Source organism: Rhagoletis pomonella, unplaced genomic scaffold, assembly GCF_013731165.1.
Source record: "Rhagoletis pomonella isolate Grant_MI unplaced genomic scaffold, Rhpom_1.0 Rhpom_scaffold_00003, whole genome shotgun sequence".
NCBI classification, from domain to species: domain Eukaryota; kingdom Metazoa; phylum Arthropoda; class Insecta; order Diptera; family Tephritidae; genus Rhagoletis; species Rhagoletis pomonella.
The window spans coordinates 70,562,822-70,585,617 of NW_023458557.1; the positions used below are offsets into that span (position 1 = coordinate 70,562,822).

The 22,796-nt window shown below is 35.4% G+C and overlaps 2 protein-coding genes across 5 annotated transcripts in view; both read left to right on the forward strand.

The window, feature by feature from the left end:
* LOC118735430 (serine-rich adhesin for platelets) overlaps positions 1-22,796 on the forward strand; it is a 130,340-nt gene that overhangs the window by 84,781 nt on the left and 22,763 nt on the right. The gene's annotated exons all lie outside the window — the stretch shown is intronic.
* Positions 1-22,796, forward strand: part of LOC118735432 (solute carrier organic anion transporter family member 4A1) — a 41,007-nt gene that overhangs the window by 3,182 nt on the left and 15,029 nt on the right. The window contains exons 2-3 of the mRNA XM_036465172.1: positions 18,435-18,745; positions 18,887-19,064. Coding sequence (XP_036321065.1) covers positions 18,435-18,745; positions 18,887-19,064 — 489 coding nt within the window. The remainder of the gene's footprint in view (positions 1-18,434; positions 18,746-18,886; positions 19,065-22,796) is intronic.

Genomic DNA, 22,796 nt, shown 5'->3' on the forward strand with positions numbered 1-22,796 from the left:
TTCTTTGCGTGTACTCCTTTTCTCTACTAAAATTTTCTAATTTCTAAGGTTATTCAACTGGTTTATCTTATTTTATCATTGCATTTTTGGTTTAGAAATGTGATTCTTATTTTATTGCTAAATAGGAAGGATTAAAAAGAATGGAACTGTAATTTTTTTATTTGGCATACTTTGGCACTTTTTTATCCTCAATATGGCACCTCATAGCAAAGGATAGTTGGTAGCCCTGGCAGCAATATATTATTAAAACCCAACCGTTAATCACTTAAAAAATGGTTCGGTTCGGTTGGAACATTTTCAGCATTTTTCTAGTTGTCTAACCCTGAGTTGGCCTATGGAGTTAAGAACCTATTGAAAATGGGGTTTCAGCCCTAAGCCAAGATTTTGAGTGTCAATTCAAAAGTAGTTTTTCTATACTCGGCTAGACTTACGGCTCGTCAAAACCTTAAAAAATTTTATTCACAGTGTATTTGAAAAAAAACAAGTAAGAGCAGCGCTGTCTTCGGCTATGCCGAAGGCTTCATACCTTTCATGAACATCTGCAAATTTTACTTTGACAGATTACTGCTTTTGAATACATCTGCATACATCGATAGAGGAGTTACATACTTATATAAAAAATCGCATCTAAACAATCAGAGGTATGGAAGATACACTTTATATGACACCAATCTAAGTGATTTTCACCGCTATGTGATCGGTATGTAAACCGGTAACACAATTTATTGGGTTTAGTTTCGTACATAAAGGAGATATATGGCAAAAACTGGTATCTTAACAATCAGTGCTATAGGAGATAAAGCTTATAAAGCATAGATTTTGACGATTTTCTCAGTAGACTTTGTATTATTATTTATAAAATATCTTACGAAATTTATCGGTTTTAGCTGTTCAAATAAAGGAGTAAAATCCCATATCTGAACAATCAGATGTATGGAAGATATATGTTGTAGTCATCCGATCCTTGTTATTTCCGCTGTAAGTATTCTGTTAATAATGAGTGAAAATGGTGCGAAATTTCATGTTCCTAGCTGCATAAATGGAGGAGTTATGATAAAAGACCTCATATCTGAACAATCAGTTGTATGGGGGCTGCAGGTTATAGTTACCCGATCTTTGTTATTTTCGCTGTAAGTCTTCTGTTGATAATGAGTGAAAACAGCGCGAAATTTCATGGTCCTAGCTACAGAAATGGATGAATTATAACGAAAAATCTCATATCTGAACAATCAGTTGTATGGGAGCTATAGGTTATAGTTACCCGATCTTTTTAATTTTCACTGTAAGTTTTCTGTTGATAATTATTGAAAACAGTGCGGAATTTCATGTTCCTAGCTATATAAATGGAGGAGCTATAACGCAAAATTTTATATCTGAACAATCAGTTGTATGGGAGCTATAGGTTATAGTGACCCGATCTTTGTAATTTTCACTGTAAGTATTCTGTTGATAATGGGTGCAAGTATTGCAAAATTTCATGTTCGTAGCTGCATAAATGGAGAAGTTATAATGAAAAATCTCATATCTGAACAATCAGTTGTATGGGAGCTATATGTTATAGTGGTCCGATTCTTCCGGTTCCGACAAATGATTAATACATTATAAAAATACACCCACCTACCAAATTTGATCCGGATATCTCGAAAACTGAGAGACTAGATTGCATACAAACAGACAGACAGACGGACAGACGGACATGGCTAAATCAACTCAGCTCGACGTTCTGATCATATAAGTATACATTTTCATGGGTCTATCTCTTTTTGTTCTGATACTTACAAACATCGGACCAAAGTTATAATACCATTTCATGCTCATGAAAGGTATACAAAATAGATAGCACTGGCAAAAAAAAAAAATTGCGACAGAGCATATAAGAGATGATTTCTATCGGATTTCTTAAGTAGAATAAGAATCACGCATTTAAATTATTCATTTGGCTCTAGTTTTCTAGCGCATTGGTTTCGCGGGGATACCTAATTCTGACATCCCGGCAAAGAGACAACTTCTTTTCGTGCTGCCGTAAGCGGCTTTGAAATCGACAAATAGATGGTGTGGGTCGATTCTCTTCTCGCAAATCTGCTTCAGTATGTGGAGGACTGTGAATATCTGGTCCATGGCAGATTCGACAGGTCTAAATCCACACTGATCAGGCCCAATCAGTTCATTGACGGTGGGCTTCAGTCTTGCACACAATGTGCGCGATAAGATCTTGTAATCTATGCTTAGAATTCTGATCACGCCGTAGTTGGCGCGGATGGCGGGGTCGCTTTTATTTTGGATTGGGCGGAGCACACTTAAATTCCAGTCATCTGAAAAGCGTTCATCTGATCACACTCTACGTAACTGTTAATGCATGCGCCTTATCAACTCTTCGCCACCATATGGGGGTTTTGACATGCTCTTATAAGTAAGTAAAAGTTCGCCAATTTCCGTGAGAAGGAATCTTTTTTACTTATACAGTGCAATAGTGCATTTTTTGGGCAGAATGATTTTAACACAGTATGAAAGACTTAGGCCCATATAGTACAACCTTCAAATTTTTTTGCATTTCCAGGCCAAATTTTGATTGGCCGTTTTTCTTCCGAGTGTTCTTAGAATAACCCTTTTAACAAGGGTTAAAAGGGAAGTCTGAATGAAATGGCATTTGAGAGGTTGCTAGAGGATTTAAAATATTCTAAAAAATTGGTCTAAAAAATTGTTCAACGGAAAATTTCACTAGGGATAAGAACGCAGAACATCCACAGAAGATTAAAAATAAATGTGTTTCCTGGAAACATCTAAACTTTTTTACAATCTTTTGTATTTTGTTCATAAATATAATTCTATATGGGTCTAGGTCTTTCATCCAGAGTTGGAAACATTCCGCCATTGTTGCACAGTTTTATGTACTAGGGCATTCAATCCCCGGATCCAGAATACCGGGATTCCGGGATCCCGGACACTTTTCCATGTCCCGAAATCTCGGGATTACAGCTCTGGGATCCCGAGGTTTTTACTGATTCATTTACAGAATGAAATAGATGTTGAAAACGAAAAAAAGTATTAATTTGATATTAAACACGAGAAATACAGAACACCAAAGTTTGGATTCAAAGTAACTTGAGCCATTTGCACTTGGAAGTGAATTTCAGGACCTGCCTGAATAACTGTACTTGTTCAAATATTTTGTGCAAGAACTGTGTAATAACGAAAAATCTGGTAGCAATTGAAAACACAGCTTTTACAGTGTGGGAGAGTTGTTCTACATTTTACTTTGTTGGCCTTTTTTGGAAAAGGATTTCTGAATATATGAGTAAATGTTTTTGACAAGTAATATAGATACTTTGGAATAAAAATATTTGAACAATTAATTACATACTCTTTTACTAAAGGCCATTATGCTCCCCTAAGACCAAATGTGTAGTTTGAAAAAGGCGAACCTACTGTAAAAAGCAAAAAGTTGTGATGAAGTCGAAATCCTCAAAAGTCTCGGGATCGCGGGATTAGAATTTTTAGATCCCGAAATCCTGGGATTATTAAAACGCTTCGGGATTGAATGCCTTATTATGTACATATTTAATATTAGAAATGATCGCAGAGCTGCTCAAAATGCTGTTAATTTTTCGCCTTCTTCTTATTTGGCACCATAACTGCTTGTCGGTTTCGGGTTAAGACTAAAAACCTTCGATATTTTCCTCTTTCCCTTGCGAAGTTGCGCCAGCTGTTGATCCCGACCAAGTGTTTTTCACTTGGTTCTTCCATTATGTTCGCGGGTGCACTTGCTTTCCATGCCCACTTCTTCTTGCCTAAGCGATTTTGCATATGTGCCAACTTATGTTAATTGAAAACGCCAAGTGAAGTTATCCGGTCATTGTTTTTTATGTGGCGGGTCTCAAGTCCTGCACACAATCCATTAAATACTGAGGCTTTGCCTTCTCACAGTGGTTCGCTTCCAAAGGGGTGTTTGTTTGCTATCCAGAGGATAATTGGTGTAAACCATAAGTTGTGAATTGCCTAAACCAGATGCAAATAAACATCTCTGCGCACTCCCTGGTCAATGGCGATCAAATTATTATACCACAGACCAAGATTCAACAACGTCGAGGATGTTTTTTATTAGAGCTGTAAAATTATCGAACTCTTTTTCAAATTAATGAAAATTGGAACGCAAGCCTATATGCTTCACTCTAACTCTTCCTATATGCATTCCACCCTATCCTTCATTGAAATAAGTATATTTTAAATTTAATTTAAATTTATTTCAAGTTGTTCAACCATAGACTAAATTATGTAATTACATATATATGTGCACTTTAAAAGACCAATTTTTTGTGCGTCCACGGATTTCAGAAAAATGGAAAAAGAGCAATATCGTTCAGTGATTCGATTCCGACCATCAAAAATTGGTTTAACGAGTTCCAACGTGGTCGCACGTCGGGTTTTGACCATGAGAAAGTTGTCGGCGCGGTAGGTGCCGCGTTTGCTCCCTCCGGACAGCAAGCGCGACCGTGGGACCACTTCAGAGCAGTGTTTGAATTGGTCGAATTGGGCTACGAACTGTTGCCCAATTCACTGTATTCTCGTGCGACTTCTTTTTGTTTTAAAACTTGAAAAAGTCGCCAGGCAGAAATTTGAGTCGCATGAGGAGGTCATCCCGCCACGGTGGCCTACTTTACTCACCTCGAGAAAACGTATTTTTCAAACGGGTTAAAGAAGTTGCAGCATCGCTGGGTCAAGTGTATCGAGCTAAAAGGAGACTATGTTGAGAAATAAATCGCCACTTTTCCAAAATTTTCGTTTTTCCTTTGCAGGCTAATTTCTTCTGCGGTGCGCCCCCGTACGCGGACTTCTAAATTGGTAACCAATGACTTCTTTTCATATCTGCACATCAACAAACATTGCGGTTGAAACGAATCAGAAGCTAGACCTGCAAAAATATCGATGGACGGGCAATCGGACTCGTATTAACTATGTACACTCAAAATATTTTACTTCTTAATAGCGGTTATATCTGTATCTTAATTGGGGAACATTGATACGAAAAATAATTTTTTGTGCAATGCTTTATTACCCAAGTGCTCTGACTATTAGCTGGGTATAAAAAGAGAGTATGCAGTTTTATTATTTGTATGTAAATTAACTGGCACACGAAGGTAAACTCATCTGGTTTGTCAATTCATGCCTACATGTTTACACACAATGCACACACTGTAAACATACTTTAAATAGGCAACGATATCAAAAGAACCTAAAAAGATAAGAAACTCTTCACCGACTGAATGAACAGGTAGTTTAGTATGTATGTAAATATTTATGCAATTGAAAGAGCATATTAATGATCAACTACTGGTGTAGTATTTGTTTAGAGGTAACCCATTTCTGAAGGCAACTACATTATAAATAATTTCCGCAATATTTGTGTTGTGTTGTTTTATGAGGCCAATTCAGTGCCACAGGGGCGTTGAAATTTGTTCAGTGAACCAAAAAAAATAATAAATAAAAATGGATCATACGTATGAATACGAGACAGAACTTTGAAATGCGCACAGTGGTTTGAAAAGAATTGTAGTTGAAAACAGTGTGGAGCCTATATGTTCCAACCGGTTGTAAATAAATTTTACGCCAAAAACAACTAGTTGAAAATAATTTATTTTGGAACGAATTTCCGTCATCCCTTGTCAAGTTTGGTTTGCAGACAAACCGGTTTCGGCGTTGTGCCAACTTCAGTGTCATTTTTCGTTGAAAATAATTGTGGTGAACTCCCACAACAAAAAAAAAAAAAATCGTGACAAGTTGAAATGTTATACAAATGTTCATGGCATTATCTTCCATAAAAAGTGTATTTTGAGCACCGTCAGCAAAAAAAATATTAAAAATCAACATGAATTCTTAGCCAGTTGGAACTTGCACTTTGTTTATTATAAATTTTATGGACAATACAACTGCATAACTCAGTATCTGAATACCTAAAAGTCCTATTTAGAAAGATTGAAATTTTACTGCAATATTTAAACTTTCACTTGTGCATTTTTTCGTTTTGGGGTGGAACCTATAATTCTTTTCAGCTAGTTTTTTTTACGTAACATAACATTACAGCAACAACAAAAATGCTAATTTCTCTGCACTTTGTACAAAAATAAAAAATAAAACGGGCTCGACAAACCTCTTACAAAATTTTCAATTTCAATTCGGTTGAAAAATGAGAATTGAATGAATGAAAAATACGAGTAAATTTTTATTTGTCATCCAAAATTCGTTAAATGATAGAACAGCTTATTTGGCTCTGTTTGTAGATGTACCTTAGGGTGCTTTTTTCGCAGGGTAGTACGGGCTACTAAACCCAGTTTTTCATTAAATACTCGTTTTTGCCCCTATCTCGTAGATTTAGATATTTCCCAAAAAATTTCGAGGTGGGAGTGAAAAAAATTGTCGAGAAAAAAGCGCCCTAATGTACCTGTATAAAAATGGTATGGTTAAAAAAATATTTTAATCAAAATAAAAAAAATGTTCTATCTCTAAATTTAACAGGAAATACTTTTACTTAATTAAAAACTATTGACAATTGCCGCATACAAGAAATAATCGTAATTTGTTGAAACTTTGCTCCTACAGGGATTACTTCGCGGTGATTTAAAAAATTAAATCGGTTTCTTTACGAACGCGGATGCGGATGTCTAAAAGCCAACAGCCGCGGATGCGGATGCGAATGCGGATGTGCGAAAACTCAAACCTACGTGTTCGATTTAGTGGAGAGATTTTTATCTGGGTTAGGATGTGAAAGGGTTGCCACCTGTTAAAAAAATGAACTAACGTAAGTTAAATGAAATGTTACAATATGGGATTAAGCGAAATGGATTTCAAAGGCTTTCTTTCTAAACTTTATTTAGGAGTGTTGCCACCTATTTAAAAAGTCAAAATTTGACTTTAAGTAGGAAATAACGTAGTTGAAATACACATGTATGTACAAGGGAATTCAACCCCGAAGCATTTTAACAATCCCGGGATTTCGGGATCCAAAAAATTTTATTCCCTGGATCCCGATATTTTTGGGATTTCGACTTCATCACAACTTTACCATTTTACTGTAGGTTTGCCGTTTTTAAGCCATACAGATTCATTGTTACCAAATTTTGTCTGATAAAAAACGGCGGCGTAAACCTCTACTACAAACTACCGTTTATTTTTCAAATTTTTTGACGGCGTTGCGCATTTTTTCAATATAACAAGAGTTTGCAAAACCCTCAACAATAAAATTTCCCGAAATCAATAGTAGTTTCTAGTTACTTTAAACTTGCATTTTTTATACCAGATTTAGCTAAAAAAACTGCATAACCAAAAATTTTAAATATAATTTTGTAATGTCGATACTATTTTCAATTAGATTCTCAATTTCATTATATCTGACTAGAAATTAAACATTATCTTCGGTCCGATGACGGTGACCCATACTGTAGACAACGTCCTACATTTTCCAGTTAATTCTCAAGGCTCTTTTGTTTGAATAATAAACTACCAGACCTCCTCAGCCTACAACTCGATATTCCTTTATTTTCTTAGTGAAAGAACAGGAATGTTTCATTTATATGTTTCATTTATAATATGGATATTAACTTATGTTATTTTAAAATTTCAGACACATTTTTATACAAAGTTTAACCACATACATACATACATGCATCTGAAGTCATCTACTTTAACATGGGATGTATGTTGACATTTGGTGATATTTAGGGTAGTTAGTAGCCCAAAAAATAATTCGAGCGGCCCATAATTCATGTAAATGTCATTTTAGCTTATTAATATTTGGAGTCACGTGCCCGGCGGCAAGTGTGGATTCATCGCGCAACGCGCGCCTACAGCTGTAATGAAATCATTTATGAAGATTTATTGCCGCACATTGCATGTCGAGTCACCAGTTTAGCACCCTCCATCAACAGCCCAGATACCAGCAGCAGCGGCAAAGCAACAGTGGACACATCAACAACTAACTGCATCAAGCAGTGCAAACATTTTGTTGCATGCGCTCAAATGGCGCAACAGATGTGCCTGCTTGTCACCGACTAAGGTAGTTAGTGCAACAACTAGTATGTATGAATGTATGTGCATATGTATGTCCATTAGTCCGTTATATCCACTTGTGCTTTTGCTACTGCTGTCCCGAGTATTTTGCCATGAGCTATTCTGAAGTAGTGTTGCTTGTTACGCCAAATATTTCGCTCCTCTTGCAACATAAACTGCAGCACGTGCATATCATAACTAAATATATAAATACATAGACGAGTGAAATGCTATGGTACTATATTAGGAAATAAGTATGTATGTAATTACCCTAAGGTAGATGCTATATGTAGATAGATACAACCACTAGCGTCATTGAGATACTATTTAGCTATTGTTGTTGATGCTGGTGGCATAGTTAGAGTTTTAAAAAGTCATAAAATGAGCTATTAAGTATTTTTAGCTAATCTATTAAATCGCTGCCACGCTGCAACGGATGAATAGTATTTCAGTAACACACAAAATACTGGTGGTTATTAAAAGGTTTTCATGCAGATAGATTTACATACATTTGTATATACAGTCATGTGAAAATTACTAGGCACCCGACATGTTGACCAGTTTCGCCTATTTTTCCATTGTTTACTTATTTTTTATAGAAATGCCGCTCAGTATCTAACAAAAATAATATAGGTCAAAATTTCAAACTTTGTAGAAAAATTAGAAACATTCAACAAAATTTTACAACAACAACAAACTTTGAAAAAAATAATCGTAACCCAATTTATTGTAGAGTGCACCCCATAATACCATACTTAAATATTGAGCAATAGTCAGAGCTACCATTGTGATTTTTTTCAACTTTTTTTTTGAGGTGGAATATTTTCAAAAACTAATTTTTTTAACTAAAAATTTTGTATGTGAAAAATTTTTCAAGAAAAATTTTTTTAAATATTTCTTTCATAGAGTATTTTGACGTGTGTATGTGTGATTTTTTTTTAATTTTTCCTCGCCCCGTTCTCGAGATATTTGGAAAACTATTAAATCGATTTATTTTTGTTTTTGTGCCGTAAAGTTTTTAAAAATGTATTAAATGTGTGAAATGTAAATTTCATATGTATTTATTATTTATAAGTATGTATGCATCAACCCTAAAAATTTGAAACAAATCAAACACATGAAGTGTGACCCCCATCCGTTTTGGTATGGAACACCTTATATACATGTTTATGTGTGTGCATAAATACATATGAGGCCATGAAGGCCAGAGGAGCCTATCTCCAAAAAAAAAAATTTAAAAATATGAGAAAGAAGGATCTATAAAAATAAATGCGGTGATGCTACGTATTATCGTAAAAGAAAACTAAAAGGGCGTGCTTCGGGCTATTACCGTTTCAATTCTAGTAATTCATTTTAAGGTGCAGTTCAACGGGTTTTGAAATGTCAGTCAGGGTAATCATGGGCGTACGCAGACTATAATTTAAAAATTTTATTAGAAATGTTAAATATAGCCATTAAAAATGTATAATAATTTACCTCATAAATTTTTCTCTTTTTAACCGACTTCAAAAAAAGGGGGAGGTTATCAATTCATCGGAATATTTTTGTTAAGTATGTTACCGCATAACTTTGGACCACATTAACCGGTTTCAATAATTCTTATTTTGGTGCCTCAGGGAAGGTTCCATACTAATTTGGTTTAGATCCGATCATTGGATCATGCAGAAATTAACGGTACTTCTGTTGTACCGAGCCCTACAAAGGAATTTATATTGCAGGAAGTTTATTACGAACTTATTGAAGAGTTAAAATACAAATTTGTTGGTTACCTTAATTGCATGCAAATTTTAAAATGCGACTTCGTCTTTACACCAAAATCGTAATTTTTTCATTATTTTTAACCGATTCGTCGGATTATTTTATAACCCTAGCGCTCTTGCGCACAAGGGTAACTTTGTTCACATAACGGTTGTTTGTAATAGGCAAAACGAATCGAGATAGATATAGACAAATGTATACATAAATGATCAGGATGAAAAAAGAAATCGATTAAGCGGTGACTGTCTGTCCGTCCGTTCGTCCGTCTGTGCACACGATAACTCGAGTAAAAATTAAGATATCTTAACGAAACTTGGTATGTGAACTTATTTTCAGCGTAGGGCGGATGGTATTGAAAATGGGCCTACCTCCCATATAACGGTAGTTTTCAGAAATAAAAAAAACTGCGATATTTTAGTAACTACTGCAGCTTATTTTCTCAAAATTGATTTGTACAATGAATTTTAGGCGAAAAATAAGAATATCCGCTCCACCAATTTGTCACAAACTAGGCATGGTTTGTGGCCTTAGTACAAAATACCAAACAGCTGAAAATTTTTCAAATCGGTTAATAACCACGCCCACATCCCATATAACCGTAATTTAGAGAAATACGAAATCTTCGATAAATCAGTAAATACTGAAGATAATTTATTCAAAATTGATGTTTGCAATAATTCTTTATCAGGAAATACACTTATGACCACACATGTGTATCTCGGTCACCGTTCGATCAATTTGTACCAAACTCGGTATGATTATTGCGCTTGCCACACAAAAGCAAACACTGAAAATTATTGAAATCGGACTAAAATTACGCCCACTTTTTATATAACGGTAAATTTCAGAATTTCTTGAAACTTCGATATTTCGAAATTTAAGGATGCTAATTTACACAAAATTGATACTATCAAGAATCATTTAAAAAGAGGAAACATTATTATGAAATTTTGAAAAATAAACGTGAAACTGCCCACATATTTATTACTATATAAGCTTATGGAAGATGTTTGAATAGAATCACCCCTGCTTAGCATGTAGCGGTATTTTTTCGGAAAGGTGAAAAAAAAACTATATTTAATACTTGCGCCGGCTATCTAATGTTCGGCTCCGCCCTAACTTAGACTTTTTTACTTGTTTTTATGTACATATGTTACTGCATAACAGATTTCGATAATTCTTTTTTAAAGGAAAGGTGGTACCTCAGAGGTGGTCCGATTCTAATTTGGTTTAGATCCGATTATTGGATCATGAAGAAATTAACGGTAATCTTAAAGTTTTACATTAAAGTCGTTTTTGTTTTTTGCTAAAAAATTACTCGTTTATAAGTCGATAAGTTGTTTTAGTGATGATTTCATTTTTGTTTTTTCTACAAAACCTATGTGCACGCTAAGCATACTGAAACCTAAATTCAAGTACAAACTAAGAGAAAATATTAAAAGATAATAATTATTTTACCTTCTTTTAAGCAAATGACTAAAAAAATTAAGCTGAAAAGGACGTTCACAGTTGATAAAATTATCGAGGAACAACCAGCAGTTTGTATTTGTCCTTTCGTCTTTTGCTTTAAACAATTTTGATAAAGAAATATTGTAATTTTTCGTATATGGTTTATGTAGATGTCTTGAACAATGAAGTTTGTTGTTGTGTAAATTCATGCAAAATATATTCCTAAGTTATTGCGGTGTATTATATTTAATTTAATTTTCTTTTGCCTAATAAATATTTGTGAATTCATTATACAATTTGTTTTAAATTTTAATTTGAATAATTTTTAGCAAAAAAACCGACTTAAAAAAATATATATATATTTTATGATCCAATGATCGGATCTAAACCAGATTGATATGGGACCACCTCTCAGATACTACCTTTCCGATGCAAAAAGAATTATAGAAATCGGTTGACGTGGTCCAAAGTTATGCGGTAACATACATAAAAAAAAATATCCCGACGAACTGATAACCTTTTCTTTTTTGGAAGTCGGTTAAAAATAATGTCGACTATAGAATCTTCATTTACTGTGGGAAATACATTCAAATTAGGTTTAAAGTCGCGGCGATTTTAAAGCTAATTTGAATGTATTTCGCACTGAAAATGGGGATTTTGTTTTTGGGGATTTTGGGTTTGGGATTTTGTTTTTGCGGATTTTGGTTTTGGGGATTTTAATTTTGGGGATTTTAAATTGGGGATTTTGATTTTGGAGATACTGTGGTACACCCGTGATACAATTATACGCCTCCCACATATTGACAAGTTTTGACTACTAATTTTTTTATTATTTAATTCTAATAACTTTCATAAGCTTCAAATTTGTGCATAATTAAAAAAAGTTAACAAACTTTCGAGCTTTTTAATTAGATTTCTTAGAAAGAATTTGGGTGTGCAGTTTTGTCGCCTATTCAATTCAATTGTTATAACAAAGTGGAAGTTTGAAGTAGCTAGGACTTACAGCCCTATTCTCACGCCAATGAGAAAACTAAACGGCTGACTATTGTCTTTAGTACTACTCCTAAAACTATGCGGCATATTGATTTTAAGCGCTCTAATAATGACAACTGTCACTGTTATTGTTATGACCTACTGAGTGCACGACAATGGCGTGTTTATATTATTTTAGGCACATTAGTTATGATAATAGTCATACGATGAATTTTGTCAATGATGAGGGAATAGGGCCGTAACAGTGGAGCTTTGGCAATTTTCTTCTAGACGGTGTCAGGCATATTCTTTCTTACGATAAAAAGCCACTTTTTAAACAATTGTAAACTTGATAACTTAAGCCAAATTATCTTTTTTTCTAAGAAAATTAAAAATTATAAAAGAAATTTGAAAATAGCTTTTTTACGAGTGAAATTTCAAAATTAAAAAAAAATCCTCTTATTTATGTGTACGGAAAAAAGGAACTCGTGATGAGCGACCTCTAAATCTTAATATTAAGAGCTGTGCTGCTGATAGGTGTCTCTTACCACTGACCCGAAAATGTTTCCCAACGGATTAAAAAGAAAAAAATGATATAGTCGATTTTTTTGAATCAATCTAATGTATAGGTTGAAAGGGCACATCCGCATGTTATAAACGTGCAAAAGTACATTAGTTAGTAAAATACGTAAAAAATTTTGTGAATATCAACAGTGCAACAGAATTTTTTTAGAAATAGAAATATAAGGGTATTTTTGGAATATTTTTAACAAAATTTTAGTAGTCAAATGAAGCCGTAATAACAGCTGTCGGATGCTGCCTTTAAATCTATTGGAGGTTATTAGCTTCACCTGTGTGTAAAAATTTCGAGCTTTTTAAATAGATTTCACAGAAATATTTTGAGTATAAAGTTTTGTAGCCCATTTAATTTAAGTATAATAACGTGCAAGTGTAAAGTAGCTGGGTCTTACGGTTGATTTTTGGAAATTTTTTTGTTGAAGGTATTGCCATTTTGATGTAATGTGCAACGATTTTCCGTCATCCCTTGTCAAATTTGGTTTGGCCGGTTTCGGCGTTGTGCCATCTTCAGTGTCATTTTTTGTTCTGACACTGAAGATGGCACAACGCCGAACCCGGTTTGTCTCGAAACCAAATTTGACAAGGGATGACGGAAAATCGTTCCACATTACATCACACTCCTACCCTGTCGGAAACACCAACAACGAAAATGAGAATATTGCCATTTTTTTCATATAAAAAAAAATCATCGAACATAGTTCGTATGGAAGAAAATGACTGGCACTGTCAAAAAAAATTGTCAAAAATCAACTTCAAGCTTGCACTTTGTAACACTAAAATTGAGTGGGCTATAAAACTGCATACTCAAAATCTTTCCAAGAAATCTAATTAAAAAGCTCGAAATTTACCAGACGCCATACTGGATCCGCCATTTTGAATTTTGTAATTCTGACAGCGGATTCGTAATTAGCGACCCCTAAAACCCCTTGGTACGACATTGCGAATCATTTCCGTAAAGCTTCGAATTTCCGGCCGCACTGTGAGACGGCCTAAGATTTTATCACTCGCCTAATAACTACTAACAGATGTTTGCTAGACGAAGTCCTGGTACTAAAAGGCCCGACTGTGGAAGAACTTAGGCATGTATTACAGTCCTAGTCTGACCCGGTGCCTTCTCCCCTTCAAGATAAAGACGGAAATCCGGCTTGGTTGAGAAGCCAATCCGGTGCAGGTAACCAGTAACCAACTTGAATTTAGTAAGCCTGGAGGTGATCGTCTTTTTGAACAATTCCCTGATCAACGCCTGGTTGTCTGAAAAGATAACTAGAAAGTCGTCTTTCGAAAGCTGTTGATGTGATCCATTTTACCAAATTTTACTCTGGAATTTATTTCCTAAACAGATTTCTTTTAGCGGGAAATCGGAGAACACGCATATTCCTAATCGCGCTATTTTGTCCACAAATTCTTATATTGTATGTATGCATTCGCAAATTCTACGAAGCTGCTAATGCCTTGAGAAAAACATATAAAGCCGCAGTTTAATAAGTTCCCATTGATTCTGTAACCGAGAGCAGAGCCAATCTTTGGAGTTTGTAAAAGGAAAAAATAGGATTTTTTGCAACGCTTTTGGTCACCAGACTATGGCGGCTTAGGTTACAATCAGACGGACTGTGGTCCGTAGGTAAAGTATATCCTCTCGAAGCCTTCATTGCTTAAAAAGATATTCAACTAGTTTATGACTGTGGTTACGTTGGCCGAAGATAGCAGTGCTATAACTATTTGCGAACCAAGGAATACCTGGTCTGAATACTTAAATATTTTACTTCGGAAGAAATCTGAATAGAGACTCTTTTAAGGGTAGGGTGAACAAGGCCGACCAAACTTCTCCTTCTAGTGAAGACCACAACACTAGTTTCGGATGGTTTAGCGAACAGCCCATTCGCATATGACGTATTGACCACCATATGCCTGAATCCTAATGACCTTGTTCCCGAGAATATAACGAATCCAACTTACCAGTAGAGGATCTACACCAATACGAATTATTTCTTAGGGGTGCCATTGCTATGTTTAGCAATTTAATTTTGCAGAGCCATCTCACCAGATTTGGCAACCTGAAAGGCACGTTGATGCAAAGACTGAGGATGTCACTGCGAAACTCAACTTCTATTAAACTTAGGAAATAAGAATATTTGCGAGACATATTTAGGATTCAGATACCATACGTTCCCAAAAACAGACAAAACCGGCATCCATATTTCTTGTCTTGGCGAAAGCGAACCATCAGACCTCTTGAGTGAACCCGGCTTAGCGGTTGGGCCAGTTTTAAGAACATTCATCAGCCTAGCTGTTTGACTCCAGGTATCCATACCAAAACCCAATAAGGGTATTGCACTTGCTAATGGTACACTAAAAGCTAGGAGGTGAATATCTGACTTCAAGCTTTCATTTGATAATTTTTTAGTTGGACTAATATGCGTACCAGGTCACATTGAAATTGCGGGGAACTGGTGGCAGATTAGTTATGACTTAGCAAGGAAGGATGCTGTCGAGTTGATCTCGCCGAGGAAATATAGGGAGGGAACATTTGTGACAAGATATGGACTGCTCTTTGACAAATCGGCATCTTGTCATTTCATCGAGTTTCGCTGGGCGAAAACTAGAACATTCAATCGCAAGGTCTTTCTGGCTGAAAATGGCGGTCACAGGATGTCCTACGGTCCTCAAAGGAGCAAACTCAATCCTGGTGGGTGTTTTGACGAAACGCTGTCCGATTGTGATTCTAAATATTCTCTCAAGCTCTCCGTAATTACCGTTACCGTTTATAGCGCCAACACAAACGGCTGACTGCTTGTATTGGTGAAGGAACTAGCAGGCCTCTTGAGTGAACTAAGCTTAGCAGTTTGGACCAGCTTAAAAGATTCTTCGAACCACTTCCCCAGGGAACAGGTTGTATATGTATTTATACATACTTAAAAATTCTTGACCATCGAAAGACTACCAATAATGCGCAGATCAAAGTCGGATCCCGAAATAGCTTACACAACACTAATAAGTATTTAGTTACAGTGAATCAAATTATAGAATGTCTTAAGATGCTGCGCTAAGTGTGCTTATGGACCTATGTACGTACATAGTATGTATGTGGGTTTGTCCATGTGCGCGTATGGAAAATATGACAAGCGTCCGATAAATACGATTAAGCGCGTGCCCGCCCTCGCCAGTTTCCATTAAGGAAGTAGAAAAATCGACAAATTGGTTTTTCACACCACCCAGCACAAATGCAAACAGGACAATTCATAAACATATCACCACCACATACACACTTACACTTCACTTTCGCACTTAGAGAAAATATCAAAAGCTGAAGGTAGCGCAGCAGTTTTCGCACAGCAAATCAAAGCTGTTGGCTGGTTGGTAGATGACTTTATGACATGGCACCTGCGCTCCCGCTTGACAGCAGTGGTCGAAAATAGACTGAAATGCAATTTGGTGTATTTTGAAAAGAAATTCAATTTACTTTTAACAATGCTGATTTTGATGTTCACCAACTATGCACCTTTTCATAATGGGATTTAGTTATTCTATTATTGAATAAGTGCAATTTTCGATATCGACTATTAGTTAAGTTAAACGTTTGTATGTATGTAGTACATAGATGAGAAGTGTTTGGGTGTAGTGAGCTTTAGTTTAGCGGATTCATACATTTCTTCAAAACTTTCTCTTATTCCCCTCATAATGCGCTCGAGCCCTATTAAAAAACTTTACATATGGACGTATGTGCATCCTACCAACACATTAACAAAAACAAAAGTTTATTGGCCTTTCGGATGTAAAGCATTTGAAGTGCCGATAAATGTGCGGAAGGAGCTCCTATTGTACGCATATGAAATAACAGACATTCTTACTGTCTTCCAAGGATGAGATACATAAATATACCTATACACTCCCTGGCTCATTTCATTGTCCATATGCATCTAAGTAGGTGCCTGTACGTGACTGGGACACATTTTAATTTGTTATCGTTTTTTAAATCAATCGTTTCGAAGTATGCGTTTTTAATCAATACTTATTAATTATATGTATTAAATTTTTAATACACTTTTACACTTTTAACATAAATATCAAGGCAGATATTTTAAAATACACTTCTTAGCAAACAAATTTTTTTCAGTTATTATGAATGGATAAAAGGGACATCTTCTTTGAATTCAGTACTAAAATTTGACATTTCAAGTGCTTATCAAAACTATATACATGTTAACTAGATTGGCCATTTATCTTAAAATTATATAATCTTAATTATTATTTTTTTTTTTGATGAAGGTGTTGCTCATTTTCTTCATTAAAAAAATCGTCGAACATACTTAGATAATATGGAAGAAAATTACCGACATCGTCAAAAATATGCCATACATCAACTGTAAATCACAGCTTCTTTAAATTTGCTCTTTATTAGACCAAAATTGAATGAGCTAAAAAATTGCAAAATATTAAGAGATAAAATTGGAATAAAAAGTTCGAAATTTTTACGAAAGTTTGTCGACTTTTTTTAATGTTGTTCAAAGATTGAACTTATTTTCATTTAGTGTTTGTTAAGGAATAAACTGTATTTTTATGAACAAATAATTCAAATTAAAATATAATAAAATAAATAGTCAAATCTAGTCAATATGTTAGTGTCGTAAAGTTATGATATTTAAGAACATCTCTTTCTTAATTAACGATGACACTGTTTCTATATGAAGCTGATTTCAACATTTTGTTTTAATAAAATTTAGTATCTTTAGTATATTTTTTCAAAACTTGCCTAGGAATGTGATATAATGGTTCGTTCATAACGTTTTTTTCAAAACTTATAAACGCAAAAACGAGAACGGCAAGACAAAAAGAGAATACAAAAATTTCCCGCAGTGAATTTTCAGATTTTTAAAACGGTATAGTAATTTAAATTTTTAAATTTAAATAAAGCATGAATACCCCATGGAATAAACGAGTAGATAAAAAATATATAACGGTAAAACTGGCACATACATAAATATATGAAAGAATGCACTCAGGCGACGCCTCTAGCCATTGTGTCACAAATTTAAGTTATCGATGGAAATTTTTTTAATAAGCAATACTAAGAAAGCTTATTTCGCGATAATTGGCGCAAACAGCGGGATATCCCTTCTTATGGATTGGACTAACTAAACACTACAGGAACCATACACTAAGATTCCAATCTTCGGGCTTGTATTGATCAGCCCAAATTCTGCTTAATAGCTGGTACATGCGCCCGATCAGCTCTTCGCTGCTGGTTTCTACGCCACTGTTTGCTGCTCTCACCTTGTCTTGGTCGAGTGACGCCACCTGTATAGCCATTCAACAGCGTTGAGAAGTCTCGAGTGTACTCTGGGCATCTGTTACCAGATTTCCATCTTCGCCCCTACAGGAGCTATCCCCGTACTCGAAACCGTTTGAATGCTGTCTTATTTTCTGATATAACATTCCTGTCTGCCAACATCTCAAACCTCTCGTGCTCACGTCCTTCTGCCGCACCTTTCTTCCTTTTCAATAAACGTCTCTACTTAATCCACTTCTCCCGTTATCGAATAGAAATTACTAGCAATCTTTTCTCATTAAATTATGATCCTCTATTTATAACCCCTGATTCTCTCTGATTATTCATTCAAAACCCTTTTATTTTCTAGGACTCATTGTCAATGGCTTCATTAATGTTGTAATTACGACAATCGAGCGAAGATTTGGACTGCGTTCGCGTCAAACGGGTCTTGTAGCAAGCGGCTACGACATTGCCTCTTTCGTTTGCCTGGTACCCGTAACCTACTTCGGTGGACGCGTGGGGGCATCTAAACCCAAAATCGTGGCATGGGGTGTCATCTTAATGGGCATTGGATCGCTGACATTTGCTTTGCCACACTTCTTAGTGAGCAGCTATTCGGCAACGATGAGCGATAGTAATGTTTGTCAGAGGATTGATGCAAATGCCACCGCTTATGAGGTGAGTGGATACATATGGATGTGCAATGTATGTAATTAAATTTTTTATACATATAGTTGTATGTATGTATTAGCACAATAGAAGCTTAAGTTTAGACTTTAAATTCAAATCACATTTTAATTTCAAACTTCCGTTCAAAAGTCCTGCAGCCACGGCGCGGATACCGCAGGATTGGCGGAGAAGGAGAATCTTACTTGGACAGTTTGGTTGTTCTTTTTGGCACAGTTGCTTCACGGCTCGGGCGCCTCACCACTCTTCACACTCGGCGTCACATATATCGATGAGAATGTCTCAAAGAAGATGTCCTCTGTGTATTTGGGTAAGTAAACTACTTTTGCTGCGGCTATTTATTGCAAAGTTGTAAGTCTTATTGACAGTGCATCGAACCAACAAGCAAAAAAAAAACAGTAAACAGTCTAAAATATTTAATAAAAATTGAAAAGTTTACTACTGATGCTGAATGGTTGTTGAGGTCACAAGCTTTGACGGCTACCAGAAGCAGCGTCATATGCGCTGACAAAATTGGCCCAAAGCAATTGGCAGAGACAACAAATACAGTCGTCGGTACAGTCAGCCGGCAATCAGTAAATATGCCGATAAATAGACTGGCACGCGGGCTAGCAGGCGATAAAGTGGCGGGTGTTTGGGTAGGAAGCAGCAATGTGTGGCGCAGACGAGCATACAGATAGACAATCAATTCAAAAATAGTTGTTTGTTTGCATGCGCGCATATTTGTTACGATATTGGTCCGCTTGCAAAAGACAAAACTACAAAGGACTTTTCTTGTTTACGAACGCGGCGACAAATAATTCCTGATTTCGTTTGATGGTGCGTTTATTTTCTTCGAATTTTAATTGTGGGTGGTTGGAGGCCGTGGGGGGGCAAGTATGATATATTTATGTATGCATATATGTATGTACATATGTGTGCGCTAATGCGTGTTGCTACTTCTTTGTCTTGTATTGTATTCAACAAGCACACTCACATCTCCCCATGCATATAAATGTGACCCACTTTAAGTCGTGGCAAGCTTTTCTCCACTTCCGACATCATACATTTGTAAAAAATAAACAGTGGTGTTAAAAAAAAAAATAGTAAAGCCGTTGGGTCTGACCAGTTAAAAAAATCGAAATTCTTTATTTTCTAAGTCCGGACCGTGAAAAAAACGCCTGTCAAAAGCGCAGCCCTTAATATTAACAGGGCAATTCTAGCTAAGATAGTAAAAAGTCATTTTGCTTGATAACAGTTATTACCCAAAGTTTATTCTTCTGACGTTGTTATTTCACTCTTGCTTTTTTATTTTCATCATATTTATCTTCTTCTCCATCTCCGTTTTCGTCAATAGTTTTACAGGTTTACAACGATTATCAGGCAACATAAAAAATAAACGTTGGATAAGCAACGTAAAAAATAAACATTGGGCAATAACTGTTATCAAAGAACGTAAAAGTGAAATGTTTTTCATCTAATAACTGTTATGAAAAAACAGTTATTATATTAAATTTCAGAATTCTAGCAACGTTTTCAATTTGAAACAAGTGAAAGCACTTGTATATCATTTGGCTCGCGTCACTCCAACAGTCGCAATAGCCGAATGGGTAAAGCACAGAGATCCGAGTTCGAGTCCTGGTGGAGCTGATTTATTTTTTTATCTATTTTTTTTCTTAATTTAATTTTTCAGATTTTTCATTTTTTAAAAGGAAATATATGCATATTTTTCATTTTTTAAAAGGAAATATCAATTTTTCCTAATAAACAATCGTGGTACAAAGCTCAATAAAAATATTAAAAATGAAATGTTAAGAAGCCACAATAACATTGAAAAATACATAGTTTAGGAAGAGCCTGCCTGAAACTATACAAAAAAGCAAACAAGCAAATGGATGTATAGAATTGACAACAACAACCACGCTGTCGAGTTTAAATAGCGGCAAATCAGCTGCACTTAATAGTAGTTGGTTGAATAAGGAAAATGAATTAGCAACAAGAGTTTACGGGATGTACATAGCTCAGTGGTTAACGCTTCTGACTTTGAACATCGAATTCGCAGGTTCGATCCCTGCTGAAGTCTAGAAAAAAGAAGTCTGATGAGGAGATGTGGTGATCTCCGAAATAGTGCTATAACTTCTACCGCTTAGACTTTGTTGCTTTTTCAATTTTTCCTAATAAACAATCGTGGTACAAAGCTCAATAAAAATATTAAAAATGAAATATATGCATATTTTTCATTAATTTAATTTTTAGAAACACATTTTTTTTGTAACTTAATTTTCTTTAATAGTTTGGTTATTATTATGTTAGAAAGAATATACATTTTTTTTTTTGTTTTTAATTTAATTGGTTATTCTTTTGTTAATTTCATTTTTAGAATCTTATTAATTTTTATAAATTCTTTTTGATTTTTCATTAAAAAACATTTTAAATTTAACTTAATTTTTAAGTACTATTTCCTTCTTTTTTGATATTTTTTTTCTAATCTAATTTTCTTTTATTTATTAATTTTTATTGTTTTAAAGCGAAAAATATACATGCTTTTTTAATTTAATTTCATTAAAAAAATCATTTCTAAAGGCTTACTGCTTTGAAGATAGTTGCCAGAAGTGACAATTGTCTTACGAAAGGCTTTTGTCTTTCGAAAGACTGTGGTGAGTTGAAAGACAGTTGCCAGAATTGCCCTGTAAGATTTAAAAGTCGTCCATCGCGAATTTCCATTTGAACACAGGAAAAAACACTTGCAATTTGAAATTACGGAGATATTTCAGCAAAGAATTAATTGAAATATAGTTTTTAGAAAATACCTTATAAACAGGCAAGTTAAGGTATTTAATAACTAAGGAATAGGGTAGTTTACTCATGGCTTATGAAGTGGTATACAAATATATCTGGATGAAGAAGGAAGTGCAACATTACCGGACAAGTACGGAAGGTGACAGCGCGGCTAAGTCCTTCATCCAAGAAATATCCAGAAGCAGAACCGAAGAACTCCTTCACCTTAGTAGGAGCGAAGTAAGAACTGATACAGGCTTTTTTACGGCCACTGCAGGGTCATTTAACACTCGCCAAACAAAGGAGTTGTTAACTCTGACCATTGCAGCTTGTAACACGACGGACAGGAAGCAGCAGAGCATATTATGAGCCACTGTGAGCACCCGAGTTCCCTTCCTAGGATCAACATATCTAGAAATATATAACTTAAATGACATTCAGCCAAGGGACTTTGCGAGGTTCCTAACCATACGTTGATTAAAGAATACCCGTAGCCAAATAGAGATATGTTACAACAGATCGGTCTCCGCCTCTAAATCTATGATTGGGGCGCCCAAGAGTGCATTTCGGTATTTATTCGAGCGCGACAGGTTAACATATATTCCATACTTTGCAGCTTGTTGTCAGATTAAGGAATGGTGGGTTAATTACATTCTGAAATGTTTGCATTTTAATAATCTGACTATTTGAGCGTGACGTAAGGGAGTGGAAGGCTAGAAAACTTGCCGAAAAACCGTTACCTTGATGTTCTCGAGCGCGGTCGATTCAAGGATAACGGGAAATATATAATCTGCAGAGTTTCACAAGCAGAAGTAACCAAAGTCGCCAAAGTTTAGTGCGTGCTCCCGGTGATTTTAAAATTTCGACAGCTTTTTCTACGAAATTGGTTGTAATTGCTTAGTGTTTTCCATTCATATTATTTTGAATGTAGTTTTCGTTTAAAAGGTAGGCAAGAGAGGGCATACGGTGCCTAAGGACTTCAGACCCATCAGTCTCTCATCTTTTGTACTGAAAACTTTCGTGCTGCTACTGGACATGCATATTCGTTCAAAATTTATGCAACGGAGAATTGTCTACTGCACAGCATGCTGCAATCTGCGCTCCATGAGGTCGTACACAAGGTAGGGGCATCGGTGGAAAATGAACAATAACGTTAACGGCCTTCCTGGACATAGAAGGGGCATTCAACAACGTTAGCCTAGAGGCAATAGAGCAATCGCTCAGAAATCTGGGGATTGAGAACTTCCTGGTAAACATATATTTCCAACTAAACAAAGACGAAATT